The following is a 17,211-nucleotide window of genomic DNA, read 5'->3' as shown; positions in this document are numbered from 1 at the left end:
AGAGCAATTGTGCAATGAGTAAGTCAATTCACAATGCTGCCTGAGTGCTGACAGACAATTACGCATTCCACACACACAAACACCAGCCATGGAACTTTTCAGAGAAAAGTACCTCTAAATGTTTTAAATGTATTCATTTTGTGCTTAGATGTCGTCACATGCCGTACTGGAAGTACTGACAATTTTATTGTGTGTTAACCAACTTCAAAATGCTTGTAATTCTGCATATGAATGTAACCCTATGTTCTTCTACTTTTACCTGCCATGTCTGGTGGCTGTTTGACCGCCTTGTCTTGACTGAACCAGTCATACATAGGATATTACTGTAAAATCTATGGTCCGGTCTGTACAATCTTTCTGGGTAGGAATGACAAAATGTTATACCATCATAAATGATCCTGACAAGACAAAGAGGAATCTTCCGCGGCACTTTTCTCCCAGCTGATTGGTGCCTTCATGCCAGAAGGGGCGTGAACCTAAGTGTCCTTAAAGAGACGCGCCGAGCTTCCCTTGTCTGCCTGCTTAAAAAAAAAACGCTTCTGAAAGCTTCCTGAAAACTCTCTGCCAAAACTCCCTGGCTCTTCCTGCTCTTTGTGGCTTCATCATGTGACTCCTCGTGCGTCTGGACATCGCCTTAGTGTGATGATCCATCGTTTCTCTTTTTGTTTTCGTCAAGTTTATTTTATCTTTTTCGAAGGCTCCTCTGTTCATGTCTTCTCGCGAAGAAAATGAACACAGCCAGACTGGCAAGCTTCACCTAAAAGGACATTCAAACACGCCGCGCTCGCTGGACGAACCCGAACGCTCGGCAGCCACATGACAGAGATACACCCACACGCCTTTTTCAGATCAGCCCCACCAAAAGAGCTTTACCTGTGCAAGTATCCGTTTTACTATGCTTATTTAAGATCTGTTGAGTCTTGTTCTAATTCAAAAGGTTCTGTGTCTGTGATGAATTGTGCCAAGAAGATCTCTCATCTTCTCTCTCTCTCTCTCTCTCTCTCTCTCTCTCTCTCTCTCTCTCTCTCTCTCTCTCTCTCTCTCTCTCTCTCACTCCCAATCTTGCGCTCTCGCAATCTCTCTCTCTCACTCCTGTTTGTTGTTCGTCTGTCTCATTTGTTTTACTGTTTACTGTACATACATGTATCCCGTGTTTAAATGTAGAATTCTGTATCCGTAGTTTCATTTTATTAAAACCATTATATTCTTGATTGTTTTGAATGCTCATATTTTTACAAGTCAATGAAATGCGATCCTATAGCTACAAAGCTTTACAAGTTGTTACTATATCAGTAACGTAAATTTTATAAACACGAGAAAATTAATGTTCACGGCCGGAACATTGAGATTTCTTGGAGTTTATAAAAAGGGATAACGTTGTTGAATTAATTGATGGGTTAATCTTACAGCCGTTTGCTGGACAAACCGATTGTTTGGTAGCCAATTGATTCCCTTAAAGTTATCCCATATAATCGATCTGTAATGAGACCATTGATATATGAATGAGGAATTATAATTCGTTATGATTGATCATTCATATATACAATCGATCTATTTTCAATTTCGATAATTTAACTGTAGTATGCAATATATTAATCATATTCATGATTAATTATTAAAATTCCCTATGCATAATTTGAGCTAATTAAGGCACATCTCATTGTTGCTACTGGTGATGGTTGTCATTGGTGGTGGTTGTCATTGGTGGTGGTTGTCATTGGTGATGGTTGTCATTGGTGGTGGTTGTCATTGGTGGTGGTTGTCATTGGTGATGGTTGTCATTGGTGATGGTTGTCATTGGTGATGGTTGTCATTGGTGTTGGTTGTCATTGGTGGTGGTTGTCATTGGTGATGGTTGTCATTGGTGATGGTTGTCATTGGTGATGGTTGTCATTAGTGGTGGTTGTCATTGGTGATGGTTGTCATTGGTGATGGTTGTCATTGGTGGTGGTTGTCATTGGTGGTGGTTGTCATTGGTGATGGTTGTCATTGGTGATGGTTGTCATTGGTGGTGGTTGTCATTGGTGATGGTTGTCATTGGTGATGGTTGTCATTGGTGCTGGTTGTCATTGGTGATGGTTGTCATTGGTGGTGGTTGTCATTGGTGATGGTTGTCATTGGTGATGGTTGTCATTGGTGCTGGTTGTCATTGGTGATGGTTGTCATTGGTGGTGGTTGTCATTGGTGATGGTTGTCATTGGTGGTGGTTGTCATTGGTGATGGTTGTCATTGGTGATGGTTGTCATTGGTGGTGGTTGTCATTGGTGATGGTTGTCATTGGTGGTGGTTGTCATTGGTGGTGGTTGTCATTGGTGATGGTTGTCATTGGTGGTGGTTGTCATTGGTGATGGTTGTCATTGGTGGTGGTTGTCATTGGTGATGGTTGTCATTGGTGATGGGAGGCACAGCCTACATTTGTAACGATTTCCACACTTTGCCTCTAATGTAAATCAAGAACCCGTTGACAAATATGGCTACCATGACATATTATATTTTGAGCGACAAGGATTTGGAAATTAACTGATTTTAACATTAATTACTTTGCACAGGCAACAATTTAAAAAGTTGACTTGAAGACTTGTGATAATAATAGGTAGAACGATTTTCACCTCTGTCCATTTTGGTCATAGACTTAAAGTCATCACTGAGGTTGAGAGGTTGATATTAATAGGCTAATAAAAAAATATTTCATAGTTTAACAAATAACGATTTAGTTTTCAAACTAGATTTCCAAATAATGATTTTTGGCACAATGGCGCCCCCTCTGTCGTGTATATGGCTGTAATAAAATAGGCCTATACCCATACGCAAAATTATCCCGAAATAATAAGGTGCTGCTGTTATGTCGTCTTCCACTTTAAATGTCTCTTGTGTTGGTATTTGTCTTCCACAATTGTCGTGTCAGAACAGCCACAGAGTTGTGGATAAATGTGTACAGACTGAGAGACACAGATAACTCAGCGTGAGAACTGAGGAAGTCGTTTCCTCTCTTCTATCTTTATCTGATGCCTCAGTCAGTCAGTCGTCTAAACGCCTCGACATGAACATCTTTCAAGAGTCCTGCTGCTCCATTTTAGCAGTTCTCCTGCTTTTCCTTCTCCGGGGTGAGTACATCGAGAAACATACAACATCTCAGTTGTAACAAGGTGTGAGTGAGACACTTTCTTATTTGTATTTGGTGTGTATAGGGAATTAATATGCATCTGAAAAACTGCTTTTGGTTCCATATATGGTATATTGGTTTCATATATTTGTCATATCACATCTAGTAACTTAAAATAGGGGAGACCGGGGACAGTTGCAACACTGTTTGCATTTAGCTCTGTTACTCAGAGACGGTTTGTATTAGACAAACCAATTGTTTATACAATAAACTTACACCTGTATGTTAATAGTCTAAACCAAGATAATTACAGAATCTACATCTTTCACAATTTGCATTTGAATGTAAGGAGTCGGGCCCGGGGTCGGGGGTCAGTTAATATAATATTTTTCATTTTAACAATATATTATGCATGTGTGACTTTTGTATTCTGATTACTGATTGGTCCCACCCTCCATCAACACAGGAACTCGGAATTTGGATGACAAAGCTTTATTTTCTGCACACTGCACACAGAGCATTAAGAGAGAGAAAATGGCGAATCGTTACACTCACAGCTCCACCCACAGCAGTTCTCTCTTACTCTGCTCTACTCAGTATCTTTATGCACATTTCTTATTCACAGTACATTTGTATCAAAAACAATAACTAAAGTAAAATAATAATGAAATGTAATAAACTCTCCAGTCAATTACAGACTGTTAACCTTTTTCTGGTTTGTTGTGATCGTATAACACTTGTATCATCCTTCTTATATACTATTTCGTTTCAGAAAATAACATCTGATAGATTCAGTGAAACCATGAATTACATTATAAAACACAGTTTGTCCCAACTATTTCCCAACAGCACAGAAAATATAACTTTATAAACAGTAGAATTACTAAACACTGTATAATAAAACATTTACCTGCACACAGAGCATTAAGAGAGAGAAAATGGCGAATCGTTACACTCACAGCTCCACCTATCCAAAACACATTCATCTCGTTAGAGAGCACATGGCAAACATGACGCAGTTGGAAATCGCAAACATAAAACAATCAAAATTCTCATAAATATAGACGGAAAACACTCTCAACCAGTTAATCCGTGTCTCTTATGAGCAATCCATCAAATAATCATAAATCATTTAAGATGAATTTATACATTTTTCAACTTTTAGTGCGGAGCTTACAGGAAACCGACTCACCCACAGCAGTTCTCTCTTACTCTGCTGCAGATCGTTCGTGCGCACGGTAGCCTATAGCGCCACCCGCGTACTCCATAGGAAGTGCAATCCCATTGTTGCAGGATTTATTTAAAGAAATCACAACTATATTATTTATCCCGTCACATACACCCCCCTTAAATCCTGCTAAATGGGGATATACCAACAAGAATCAATAACTCAATAACTTTACAACTCAAACAACAATAAAGAAAAGAGAAAATTGGAATGCTGAAATATAACATCAATAAAGAAAGAATAAAGTGCATGGAGTATGATTAGCTGTCAATCAGTTGATTCTTCCAATAGAAGTACCGAAAGATAAGGAAGGCGCCTATCCCCAATCTCACAGTAGACCAAAGAGATGCCTGTTACACCTCAAAATATCATTTTACACTAACTCCTGATTAGACTTCAAATCTCTGTATCAATATATTCTTTTATGTAGTCTTAGCATATGCACAAAATCAAGTAACACTGTTTATGTGAAAATGTGTTTAACTAAATAAACAAAAGAACTCACTGTAGAATCTGGGCTGTTTATGTTTTGTGTGTTCATCTCATAAAGCAGTCTTTTAGGAGGTTTAATGACTCTGCCAAGTCTAGTTTGAGTCACTCCTGTATCAACAAGTCCTGGTTGTGTGCAAATCACAGGTTCCTCTGTATCCTCAAGCACAAACAATTCTCCTCGAGTTGAATCACAGTCTTGAACAACCATTTCAGGTAAATCAACAACACTCTGAACATGTCCATTACTCCTTTCATTCAGGCTCCCAGCGTCAACACTCATGGAATCCAGGATCTCGGACGCACAGTCCAACACATCAGGTAAGTCTATCTGGTTTGTATGTTCCTCATTTTCAACAACATCATCAGGACTACTTAATATCCAGTTTGCAGTTCTGTCATCATGATCAATTTCATTTTCTTGAATCAATTCCTCATTCACGTCATCACACCCTTGATCCTGGTTCCGAGACTCAGCAATTGGTAGGAAGTTCACAGGCAACAAGAAGTTCCTATGGACTACTCTCACTTTGTCTGAGGTGATTGATCGAATTCTGTAAACATTGATATCTGGATAAACAACCATGACTTCATATGGAGACGACTCCCACTTGTCAGCAATTTTTTTCCTGCCTCTTTCACCCCTGTTTGCAACCAGCACTCTATCTCCAACAGTCAGTGGGCATCCCTTCACTTTTCTGTTATACAGTCTGCCATGCCGTTCCTGTTCCTTCAAAGTGTGTTCTTGTGCTATACGTGCTGCTTCACGCAAGTCATTTTTCAACTTGGATACAAAATCCTTTAAATCCACCACATCCTCATTGAAAAGCACGTTCTGAAACAGGATATCAATTGGAAGACGAGGAACTCGGCCAAACATAAGGAAGAAGGGTGCGAAGCCAGTCGTCTCATGTTCCGTGCAGTTGTAACAGAAGGTAAGTTGCTGTAGCATTTGTGGCCACTTTGATTTTGCTTTAGGAGGTAACGTCCTGATCATACTACCCAGAGTCCTGTTGAACCTCTCAGCAATGCCATTACCCATGGGGTGGTATGGGGTTGTGTGTGACTTGTCCACACCCGCCATGGTCAACAGTTCTTTAATCAGCTTGCTCTCGAAATTAGCCCCCTGGTCAGAATGAATTCTCTTGGGAAATCCATAAACTAAAAAGAAATCATTCCAGAGCTTTTTCGCAACTTGTTTGGCAGACTGGTTTTGGCATGGAAAAGCATGGGCCATCTTTGTAAAATGATCTGTCACAACCAGCACGTCAACAGACTTTCCGTCTCTGAGCTCAGCCGACCAAAAATCGATACAGACCAGTTCAAGTGGCTCTGATGTACGGATACTGGTTAACGAAGCACAGGCATTGGGTTCTGAAGTTTTACCAACCACACAGCGACAACAATTCGCCACATAATTATCAACATCTTTCCTCATTCCAATCCAGAAGAATCGTTGTCTTGCTAGTGACAGTGTTCTACTACGACCTTGATGTCCTGCTGCATCATGTATTCCCTGTAGAACTTGTGTTTTTAAGGAAACAGGTACAACGAACAGGTGCAGTTTCTTGTTCAGCTTCGGATCTCTCTTCACCTTATACAACACACCATCACTGATGACCAGTCTATCATAGTGTTTCAACAATCTCCGCACACTTTTCGATTCTTTGGTTTGTTCTTTCTTAGATGGTCTCCGACATCTCTCAATGTAGTAACGAATCCGACTCAAGGTGCTATCCATCTCCTGTCCCTGAACAATGGTACTGTGCTGTAACGGAGGGTTCAACTGTTGTGGTGGTGAGAGAGCTGGTACCATCCCCAGTATTTCACTCAAGCCGCCAGTAGAATGGGCTGCCAACACTGCAGAAACTTCTTCACTCCCAGAAGAACCTGAAGACAAGAGTCCATCACTGTTTGGCTCACCAGAATCTTTCCCACCCTCCTGCGCGACTTGATAATTACTCGTGCACTTGAAAGCATCCTGGACAGAATCGTCGACGACACCACTGACATCCTTCAAAAGAGACAGGTAAGGTTCAGTGATGAGACGATGGCCTATACAAGACTGAACGAATGGCTCCCGACTCAAGGCATCCGCAACCACATTCTTCGTTCCTGGAACGTACTTGAGATCAAAACTGTAAGAAGCCAGTTTCGCCACCCATCTCTGCTCACATGCGTCCAGCCGTGGCTTAGTCAGAATATAAGTAAGAGGGTTATTATCTGTCCAAGCCGTAAAATGCCGTCCTCTCAGCCAGTGGCTAAACTTCTCACAGATAGCCCACTTTAAAGCAAAGAACTCTAATCTGTGAGCTGGGTAGTTCATTTGTGAGCGAGACAGAGTTCTACTCGCAAAGGCTACGGGTCTGGCAATCTCTTCACCAGGCAGAACTTGCATCATTTGATGGAGTAGGAGCTGTATTGTCGCATCTACAGCCAGAATGAAATGTTGATCAAAGTCCGGATGAGCCAATGTCACATTCCTTGTTAGTTCTAGTTTCAAGATGCGCAAAGCTTCCTCACAATCAGATGTCCAATCGGCGGGAGAGAGTTTGAGATAACTGACTTTCTTCCTTGGGTTGCGTCCTTTCGTGATAGGAGTCTGTTTGACTGTACCTGAGGTCAGTTTGAATAGAGGCTTGGCTTTTGCTGAACATCCTTCGATGAAATGTTGATAATATAAAACCATCCCAAGGAAGGACCTGATCTTTTTCTGACACGGGGTTTTTCCATCAGATTCCATCAAATCAGATGCTGTGATGTTATTAATGGCCTCAACTTTACCAGGATCAGTCTTAATCCCTTCCTCACAGACAATGTGACCAAGGAATTTCACAGATCGTCTCAAGAGAAAACATTTTCCAGGAGCCAACTTTAGATTATGATGTGTCAACCGCAAGAGAACCATTTCAAGGCGTTGAAGAGCAACTGACTCAGACGGAGCAAACACCATCAAATCATCAAGGTAACAGAGAACGCTGCTGAAATTCTCATCTCCAAAGATAGACATCATCATTCTCATGAAAGTGGCTGGGCTATTCGAAAGACCCTGAGGAAGCCTGTTATACTCATGAAGCCCAAACGGGGAAGAGAAAGCAGTGTACTTTTTGTGTTCTTCCGCTACAGGAACATTATAATACCCTGAGGTAAGATCCATGGTAGAAAAGAACGTATTGCCACCCAAAGCAGCTAACACATCGGACTGATGTGGTAATGGGTAGGCATCCCTGACAGTCCTCGCATTTAACCACCTGAAGTCAGTGCAGATCCTGAGATCGCCATTCTTCTTCCATACTAGAACAAGAGGTGACGCATAGTCACTGTGCGACTTGCGGATAATTCCTTTTTCCTCCATCTCGTTTAATGCGGTCCGCAGTTTCGCATACTGGCTCGGTGGTATACGTCTATATGGAAAGCGGAATGGTCTGTCGTCAGTGAGATTAATCCGATGGACAACGCCTTTAGCCTCTCCACAGTCCATTTTGTCTTTTGAGAACACGGATTCATACTTCTCAATGAGGTATAACAACTTATCCTTCCATTGGGCTGATACTTCACAAGACTCCAAATCAAGTTCACCAAGACCCAATTCACCTAAGACACGCTTCATCTCTTCACTGGATCTAGGTGGTAAAGGTTCCTCAGTACACTGCAGATTTGACTGAATCTGTGTTGGTAACAGTAAATCTTGCATTGCAATACAAGGAGACACGTCAGCAATTTTTGAATTTCTCTTTAGCACAATTCTGTGGTCAGTAGGGTTAATGACTCTCAAGGGAATCGAGCCGTCTCCCCATAGTGGTGTTATGACCCTCCCAATCAGAACTTGCCTAGGTCTCGATCTGGATTCGGTTGGTTCTACAATGACAGTGCTGCCAACCGACAAGACAGACGACTGAGGTAGCTTACCCCAAACCAGATGTTCAGTCTGCGGCTCTAGTGTCACACTCCTCTGCAACTTTACAGTACCAACTTTCTCCGGTATGGTTTCACCTCTCCACCCTTCGATATTTGAGAAAAGAGACAGAAACATACAGCACTCATCATTCCCATTGCTGCTTGATTTAGACATCATCCTCCAGTAACCATCAGTCTCTCTCAGTTGCATCAACAGTCTCTTTATGACATTTGAACCCAAAATCATTTCTTCCGTCTGTCCAGGCACAATCAGAACAGGAATTATCATTGAGCAGCCGTACACAGTAGCTTTAAGATTGTAGCACGCTGTAGGAGTAACATGATGGCCACCACAACCAACAATGACAATATCTTGTGTTGACTGGCTTGTCAAGTCTGGGTTACTTATCAACAATCGTTCTTCCACAGACTCACTAAGAGTACATGCCATTGATCCACTATCGAGTAAAGCTTTGAGAATGAGATCAGGCTCGACTGAAACGGAAGTGTAGAACAAGCTATCAGCTCTCGGGACTCTCTGAACACCTTGAAAGATAACGGTTTTGTTTGAAGATACATCACTAAACATGTCACATAAAGACTCACAGTCCCTCACATCATCAAAACTGGAAATGGGAGCTTCACTCTCAAAATCTACGGGATCCTCCCTCACACGTAGATTATTTAGTTTAACTGTTGGCTGCTTGAGGAGGTAGTCTTCCTTTCCTTCGGGCACCGATTTCTGGTATGGTTAGGTGAAAAACACTGGAAGCAGAGCCTGTTGTCCCTACAGTGGGTAAAAGCAGAATGTGAAGTGTCCTTACACACCAAGCACGGCGTCTCATTCAAGCCTGGAATTCTAGACATGCTGTGTCTCTTCCTGTAATCCTTGCTGACTTGTGCATTACCACTATTACTCATCAGAACTCTTTCCAACATATCGATCACCTTTTCCAGAGCCATATTTTCTGACTGCTTTGACTGTGGTGAATCTTGTTCAGTTGTCACTGGACAGGGCCCAGGGCTCACCCTCATCTCATTCACCGAGACTTTCTGCTCACATCCAGTCAGCTTAGTTTCTTGTCCTGTGACTCTGAGACTTTTCTCTGAATGATACTCGTTCAGGATCTCTTGTACTTCATACGCCGTCCATTTGTCAATAGTTTTTGAGCGAAATGTCAGCGCTAGATCTGAACTGGGACAATTCCGAATGAACATACGTGTTACTTCAATCAATTGGTTGTCTAGTACCTTCCCCTGCTGTCTTAAACACTCAGCTGTGATGTCAGCAGTACGGTTCAGACGCAACCAGTAGTCAAAGGGATCCTCTTGAGGCTCTGGGAGAGTAGTGTAGAAATCTTGCAGTGGGATAGGAGAATACTGCTGGCAACTGAAGTGCTTCCGTAATATTGTGTAGATCGCATCTGGATCTGTACTGACATTCAAACCATCAGACAGCATCCCCACTTTAACAACATCCTTGGCTTTACCTCTCAAGTGCATTAAAATTTCCTCACCCTGCTCTTCAGTTGGCAGAAGTCCCTTCCTTATGAAGTTTTTCATGAGCTCCACCCACTCATCTAGGGTAACCGTGTCTGATGCATTGCCTCTGAAGATTGGAGGATCTTTAACTTCCCTCTGGCGTACTACTTGAATCTGCGATGCACTCGATGCAGATCTTTGGTCAGTCATATATCTACCATTGGGGCTATTATGACTCTGTCTAGGTGTAACATCAGTCTGACTGCGCAAGTTCAAATGTTCAAGAATACTGTCCGCCAGTTGCAGTCCTACTTGTTGTACAATGCTACCCATCTGACTCATCATGTCACTTGTAAGAACTGGAGTCGAGGTGCTAATTGGCTGTGTACTTTCAGAATTGTTACAATTTACACGATCAGTGTTCTCATTAGCCTTTTGATCAGGACTAGCATTAGCTCCTAATCCCAAACCATAGCTAATGTCTGGAAAAGGAACTGGTGTTGCTAACATACCTCTCCCTCGACCAACACTAACTGGTGTACCAATATATCCAGATCCAGTAAATCTAGTGTGATCCATAATCAAGCAATGAAAACGTAAAAGTGAGAAAAGGGAGAGAAAAAAAAAGAAAAAGAAAAAAAAAATATGTCCACAGAACTATCAACAAATGCTGGAATATCTGATTTAAATAATAAAACAAAATCACATCCAAGTGTCTATGCAAGAATCACTTATCACGGTTATTTTTTTTCTTTCTGATCGTAAAGCTTAGCTGAAAGTCCCGTGCAATGAAGAATGAAGACAGGTCCGCCGGTCCGATGTTCAGATGATCTTCGACCACCTCGACTGAAGTCCTGAGTCACGGCACCAATGTGACTTTTGTATTCTGATTACTGATTGGTCCCACCCTCCATCAACACAGGAACTCGGAATTTGGATGACAAAGCTTTATTTTCTGCACACTGCACACAGAGCATTAAGAGAGAAAATGGCGAATCGTTACACTCACAGCTCCACCCACAGCAGTTCTCTCTTACTCTGCTCTACTCAGTATCTTTATGCACATTTCTTATTCACAGTACATTTGTATCAAAAACAATAACTAAAGTAAAATAATAATGAAATGTAATAAACTCTCCAGTCAATTACAGACTGTTAACCTTTTTCTGGTTTGTTGTGATCGTATAACACTTGTATCATCCTTCTGATATACTATTTCGTTTCAGAAAATAACATCTGATAGATTCAGTGAAACCATGAATTACATTATAAAACACAGTTTGTCCCAACTATTTCCCAACAGCACAGAAAATATAACTTTATAAACAGTAGAATTACTAAACACTGTATAATAAAACATTTACCTGCACACAGAGCATTAAGAGAGAGAAAATGGCGAATCGTTACACTCACAGCTCCACCTATCCAAAACACATTCATCTCGTTAGAGAGCACATGGCAAACATGACGCAGTTGGAAATCGCAAACATAAAACAATCAAAATTCTCATAAATATAGACGGAAAACACTCTCAACCAGTTAATCCGTGTCTCTTATGAGCAATCCATCAAATAATCATAAATCATTTAAGATGAATTTATACATTTTTCAACTTTTAGTGCGGAGCTTACAGGAAACCGACTCACCCACAGCAGTTCTCTCTTACTCTGCTGCAGATCGTTCGTGCGCACGGTAGCCTATAGCGCCACCCGCGTACTCCATAGGAAGTGCAATCCCATTGTTGCAGGATTTATTTAAAGAAATCACAACTATATTATTTATCCCGTCACACATGGTTACAGACATCTTATATCCTATATCACATAAACATAAACCTCCTGTCCTTGCTCCAACTTGATGAACTATATTATATTTAAAGGGGTCATATAATGGTTCATGCACTTTTACAAGTTGATTGTACTGAAATGTGTGTTGGCAGTGCCTGTACACAACCATCATAAAATTATAAAAATCCATTCAGTGTTTTTGTTTTAATCTCCTTATATGTTTTCCCCTGCCTCAAATTGAGCCGTTCGACCTTGTGACGTCACACGGTCGGAAGCCCTTCCCACGATTGTTGATTGACAGTGTAACGTGTTCAAAATGCTGTTCTGTTACAAATAAGGATGCATTTAATGTTAATTTTTTACTTTATTCGTTTTATGTGATTCGGTTGATTCGTTGTCAAGTTGAATATGGAAGGAGGCTCCACCCCTTGTGAGAGTGATGGGGAAATCTGGGGAGGAGGGGGGTAGAAGAGCGCCTCGCTGGTTCAAGTGCGGTTCTCTTATAAATCGGGTGTGTATGGCGTGGGCTGTGGCCGACAACAGCCTCTAATAAACACCCTTTGTTATCAAAACCGTCTCGTCCTTGCCTGAGAACGTTACAACAGCATCGTTTTAACACAGACCCGCCCTCGCTCGAGAGAGATGTCAATCATAGTCTGCGCGGACCGACGCGGTCATTGTTGATATGCTGGAGAACTGTCTATGAGCAGAATGGCGTCTAAGCGATTGTGGTGTTCTGTTCTTGGGTGTAATAACGAACACAGTCATTTTAATGTTCCTAAATCCGAACCGCTGAAGACGCAGTGGCTGAGTTTGTTTTCGAAGGGAATATTCCCCACGAGCAACGTCAATGCTCTCATGTTTGCGCGAATCATTTCACACACCAGACTGCTTTATAAACGAGGATCAGTATAAAGTTGGTTTTGCTAAGAAGCTGCTCATGAAAAAAGGATCGGTACCAGCTATTCGTGTTCCTGCTGAACCTCTAGAACAACTGAAGTGAGTGTAAAGGCCATTGCACACTGAGTCCGAAATTTTTGTATGCGTTTTTTCGTATTCGAGATTCGGTGGCTCTGAATTGTCAAAACATCATTCAAACACCATTCAAACTGATTGCTACGGATGCGAAAAACGCAGAAAATCGAACCCGATTCGATTTTTTTTATGACAGACGAAAGTTTCGGAGGCAGTGTGCAAGCGTGATTGACATAACGTGAGGTCGTATTTATTTTTTAACGTGCGAAAATTTCGGATGCGAATTTCGGACTCAGTGTGCAATGGCCTTAACGTTTTATTAAACTTTATATTAATATTTATATTAATCTTTGCAAATCGCTAGCTGCACGATTCACAATGAATTCGTCTAAGGTTTACACTCAGGGTACATTACGGCATGTTTTCTATGTATGACGTTCTCAATATAATTCATAATCCCACGTTTATACTGAACAACGCGTTATGGTTATTGTGTTATTGTGTTACAAACGGTGTACGCACAGAACAGAGAGGCAGAGCATTATATTTATGCATTGTTCCTGTGTCAGCCATGATAAAACCTCATGTGCTAGCTAAACAATGGACCTTGATGCTAACCACACTAGCTTAAAATTAACATATCACTCATTTAAATTGAGCATGTGCAGTGTGAGTGTCTTCACTCTGGCTTGTTTCTGATTGGAGAAACATGACATGTTGCAACTGTCCCTGGGCTCCCCTAAATGAAATATGTTTATGTTTATTAAATAGGCCAATCCAACTATGTTCAACTCGATGCATTTTTAAAGTGATTTTATTTACTTTCTTTAAACTTTAATTAGAGGCAAATTAAGTCTTATCTGTGTTTCATCTGTGAGAAAAGAGAAAAGTTCAGCTCAGGAAACGTAACAGACAGTTATTCTGTTGTAACCAGTATTGAGGTTAAGTTCACTTGTCATTCAATATGGAAGAATATATATTTTCACATGTGCCACATTTATTAAATAATAGGCATTGTTTGTTGGTTTTTAATAAAGACTCGGAGTACTCATTTTTCTATAAAACGCATGCAGAACACAAAGTGCGTCACACTTTACTTCGTGCTCAACAACATGTACATCTCTTCCTCTGTGGTAAACGACCAGAATACAAAGCTTTGACGTCTCTTGCGGTTCAAACACACAGGACTGGGCAACAATGATGGTGATGGTGGAGAGTAAATGAATAAAACAGAAGCTGACCGTGTGGAGGAGGAGGGGGGGTGAAACACTTCCTTTACAGAGCGAGAATGGACACCCGAAACGATGAGCCGAAAATGCAGATCATTGTGCAAATCTACATTACAGGCCATGCTATAGTCTGAGATTCAGATATCTGGTGTGAATAAAGACTTTACTGTGCTTCTGCTTTTAAGAAGATAAGAGTGAATTAGTGAGAAGTGTGAGATGGTCTGTGATGATAGAAAACCCTCAACTCAAATACTGAGCTTCTTTTGATGGTTTATTTAATATTAGCCGTCTCTGTTTCCTTTTTCTCATTGGTTCTGATGATGTTGTTGCCAAACTAATTATCTTAGGTTGAATGTGAAAAATATGACATGATTTTGTGATGATTGTAACCAGAGTGGTGTGTTGTGTGTTGTAGGGTCACGAGCTGCAGAAGTTCATGTGCACAAAGCTGTCGGAGACTCACTGGATTTAATCGCTGATTATCCAAAAGAAGGTCTTGAAGTGCAGTGGAAATATAATGGGAATGTTTTTGCTGAGTATGACAAAGATCAGATCAAACAGATCGAACGGGCGGATCCTCCATTATTTCTTGAAAGGTTAAAGATGTATAAGGACAATATTAGTATAACAATATTAGACCTGAAACTCCAGGATTCTGGAAGCTTCTCTATTGTTGCAGAAGCAAAATCAGGTCCACTTCCAACAAAAGTCTTTGAGCTGCACGTTCATGGTGAGTTTATCTTGATATTCATCCTGTCAATGCTGTTAGGATGTAAACACACATAAACACTCAAGAACTGGAGTTAAATAAGTTTATAATCATTTAGCTGAAGTTAAATAGTTCCTTTATGAAGGAAACCGAACATGAAGTGATTAATGATTCAAAATGCAAATTTTCGCAGTGATGTCACAATCTTCCAGTGAACAGTTCTAGTGTAAATAACTTTTTTCCACTATATATATATATATAAAATGTACAATGGATGTGAAAAGTTCTTCATGGAACCGTAGATACCAAAAATAACCTTTATTTTCTAAATGTAAATGATATATTTGATTTAGCGTGTTATTCTCCTCCAGATCTCATCAGAGATGTCCAGATCGAGGTCGATGATTCCTGGCTGGAGTCAAAAAACATCTGTGTGTTTCATCTTCGGTGTCTGGCGTCCGGCGATCTGAGTCCCTCCTACAGCTGGAGTGGAGATCCGGTCCAGACCGGACAGAACCGGAGCATCAGCCTCCGTCCAGCAGAGAGCGCTACAGTCTCCTGCACCGCCAACAACACCGTCAGCATCAAGCGCACTAACCGGACTGTAGTGTGCACAGGGAAATCTGAGTATTCAAGGTTTTGTGTAAAAAGTTGAATACTTAAGTAGTAATAAGGATTATATCATTAAAAATTGTATATTTTAAAATAAATAAAGACCATTTAGAAACAGGCCACCTATATTGAGAACCTTTGAATGCAAGGTTATGTGTCTATATTGGTTACATTGCCCTAAAATGATCTTCTATTATTCATTATTATTTGTACACAAATATTTTAGGATCAGTATTAACAACTTGGACACAATTAAAAACAGGAGGATCTATACCCTTCACAGTTTATTAAAAATGTATTTAATACTTTTGGCTCAGACATAGTATTTAAGTATTCGTAATTATGAAGCTGAAGTATTAATGAATAAAGAAAAATGAAGATATCTGTGAGATCTTTCAGAAATGCTACAACATCTCTTTTGTAAAAATTGAGACACACTCATATACACACTCATATACACACTCAAACTCACACAAACCTCAACAATGGAAATACGAAAATTTTCAAATCTAAATCCTATTACAATTCAAATGCATAATTTGGTCATGCTGCAATGCATGCTGGGAGTCATGAGTGAATTTTGCTGGTACCCATAATGCACTGCAGCATGAAACATTTCACCATTGTTTCTTAAGCTGATTGTTGATGTCTGTGAGAGTCTGAATAACACTGTAATTTAATGTGTTTTCTTCATTCTTCAGAATATCTGAATGTCACAACAGTGCCGGATGTCACTATTATATCACACGCTGAAAAAAAAGTAAACTTTAATTTTTCCTTTTACAAGTTGCATGCAGATTTTTTAAAGTAGCCCATCTAACCAAGTTAAGTAAAATTAACAAAGAACATAAGTAACTTTAACTATAGGCTAGTTAGATTTTCTTGAGTAATTTCTTCTTTTTTTCTTTGCAATACTCTTTAAAAGAACATTGAATTTTGCCATGCATTTAAAGTCTATGCTTTATTTAGAAACGTTTAAGTAAATAATAGATATTAGACGACACACTATATTAATAATACCCACCTGAACAAAGAGACCCCAATACTTGGTTTACAATAACAGTAAAATTCGATGGATAATTTTTAAATAATAATCTTTCATTTTGAGTAGAAGATGGGTCCGTGTATCTTTTGGTCATTTGATTTCCTGTTTGGAATGGAATAACGAGAAATGAAATCCAGCTCGTTTATTCGTTTTTTTGTTTAGTTTAAAAAACGAAAAATTAGATTTTGGCTCGATTTTTTCATTTTTCGTTTGTGGTTTACAAATCGGTTTATGGGTTCGATATTTCATTTGCACACGTGGGCGGCGCTGAAACGCCCCTTTCATCTGATTGGTCAAACCGCTCCGCCTTCAGTACAAGCTTTTCTTTCTGTCGGGCAGAATAAGAGTATTAATAAATGCACTTTAAAATCATGACAGTTGAAGAGCACGGCATACCTTTAAAATGTTATTAGTTTTATTATAAAACTAATACAATTTTATTACATACTGAATTGGTCGATGTTTCTCTGAGTTCTGTTTATTATGTTGGCTTGAGAAAGCATATATTTAAATGTTATTATTATTATTATGAGAAATTGACTCCGCCTAGAACTTTAATGCTTCACCAAACTCAGCTCAGACCTTCAGACTGGTCTGACTCGCTTATATCTTTTTCTAACTGGTCAGACTTCCTTTCCCAAAAAAATCCATTGAC

At 40.1% G+C, this 17,211-nt stretch overlaps 1 protein-coding gene across 1 annotated transcript; it reads left to right on the top strand.

The window, feature by feature from the left end:
* Nucleotides 1–2,855: 2,855 nt before the first annotated feature.
* Nucleotides 2,856–15,630, top strand: LOC130083360 (uncharacterized). The gene is made up of 3 exons (XM_056248371.1): nt 2,856–3,104; nt 14,606–14,920; nt 15,271–15,630. Exons 1-3 carry the CDS (start codon nt 3,041–3,043, stop codon nt 15,552–15,554), a joined length of 663 nt encoding a protein of 220 aa, XP_056104346.1. The 5' UTR covers nt 2,856–3,040; the 3' UTR covers nt 15,555–15,630.
* Nucleotides 15,631–17,211: the final 1,581 nt, after the last annotated feature.

Source organism: Rhinichthys klamathensis, unplaced genomic scaffold, assembly GCF_029890125.1.
Source record: "Rhinichthys klamathensis goyatoka isolate OS25496 unplaced genomic scaffold, OSU_Roscu_1.1 h1tg000054l_1, whole genome shotgun sequence".
NCBI classification, from domain to species: domain Eukaryota; kingdom Metazoa; phylum Chordata; class Actinopteri; order Cypriniformes; family Leuciscidae; genus Rhinichthys; species Rhinichthys klamathensis.
The sequence above is the reverse complement of the archived record's forward strand: the minus strand, read 5'-3'. Positions and strand labels throughout refer to the sequence as shown.

Coding starts and splice junctions, on each gene's coding strand:
- LOC130083360 (XM_056248371.1), top strand. CDS start 3,041: ATGAACATCTTTCAAGAGTCCTGCTGCTCCATTTTAGCAGTTCTCCTG. Junction 3,105..14,605: donor CCTGCTTTTCCTTCTCCGGG/GTGAGTACATCG, acceptor TGTGTGTTGTAG/GGTCACGAGCTGCAGAAGTT. Junction 14,921..15,270: donor CTTTGAGCTGCACGTTCATG/GTGAGTTTATCT, acceptor ATTCTCCTCCAG/ATCTCATCAGAGATGTCCAG.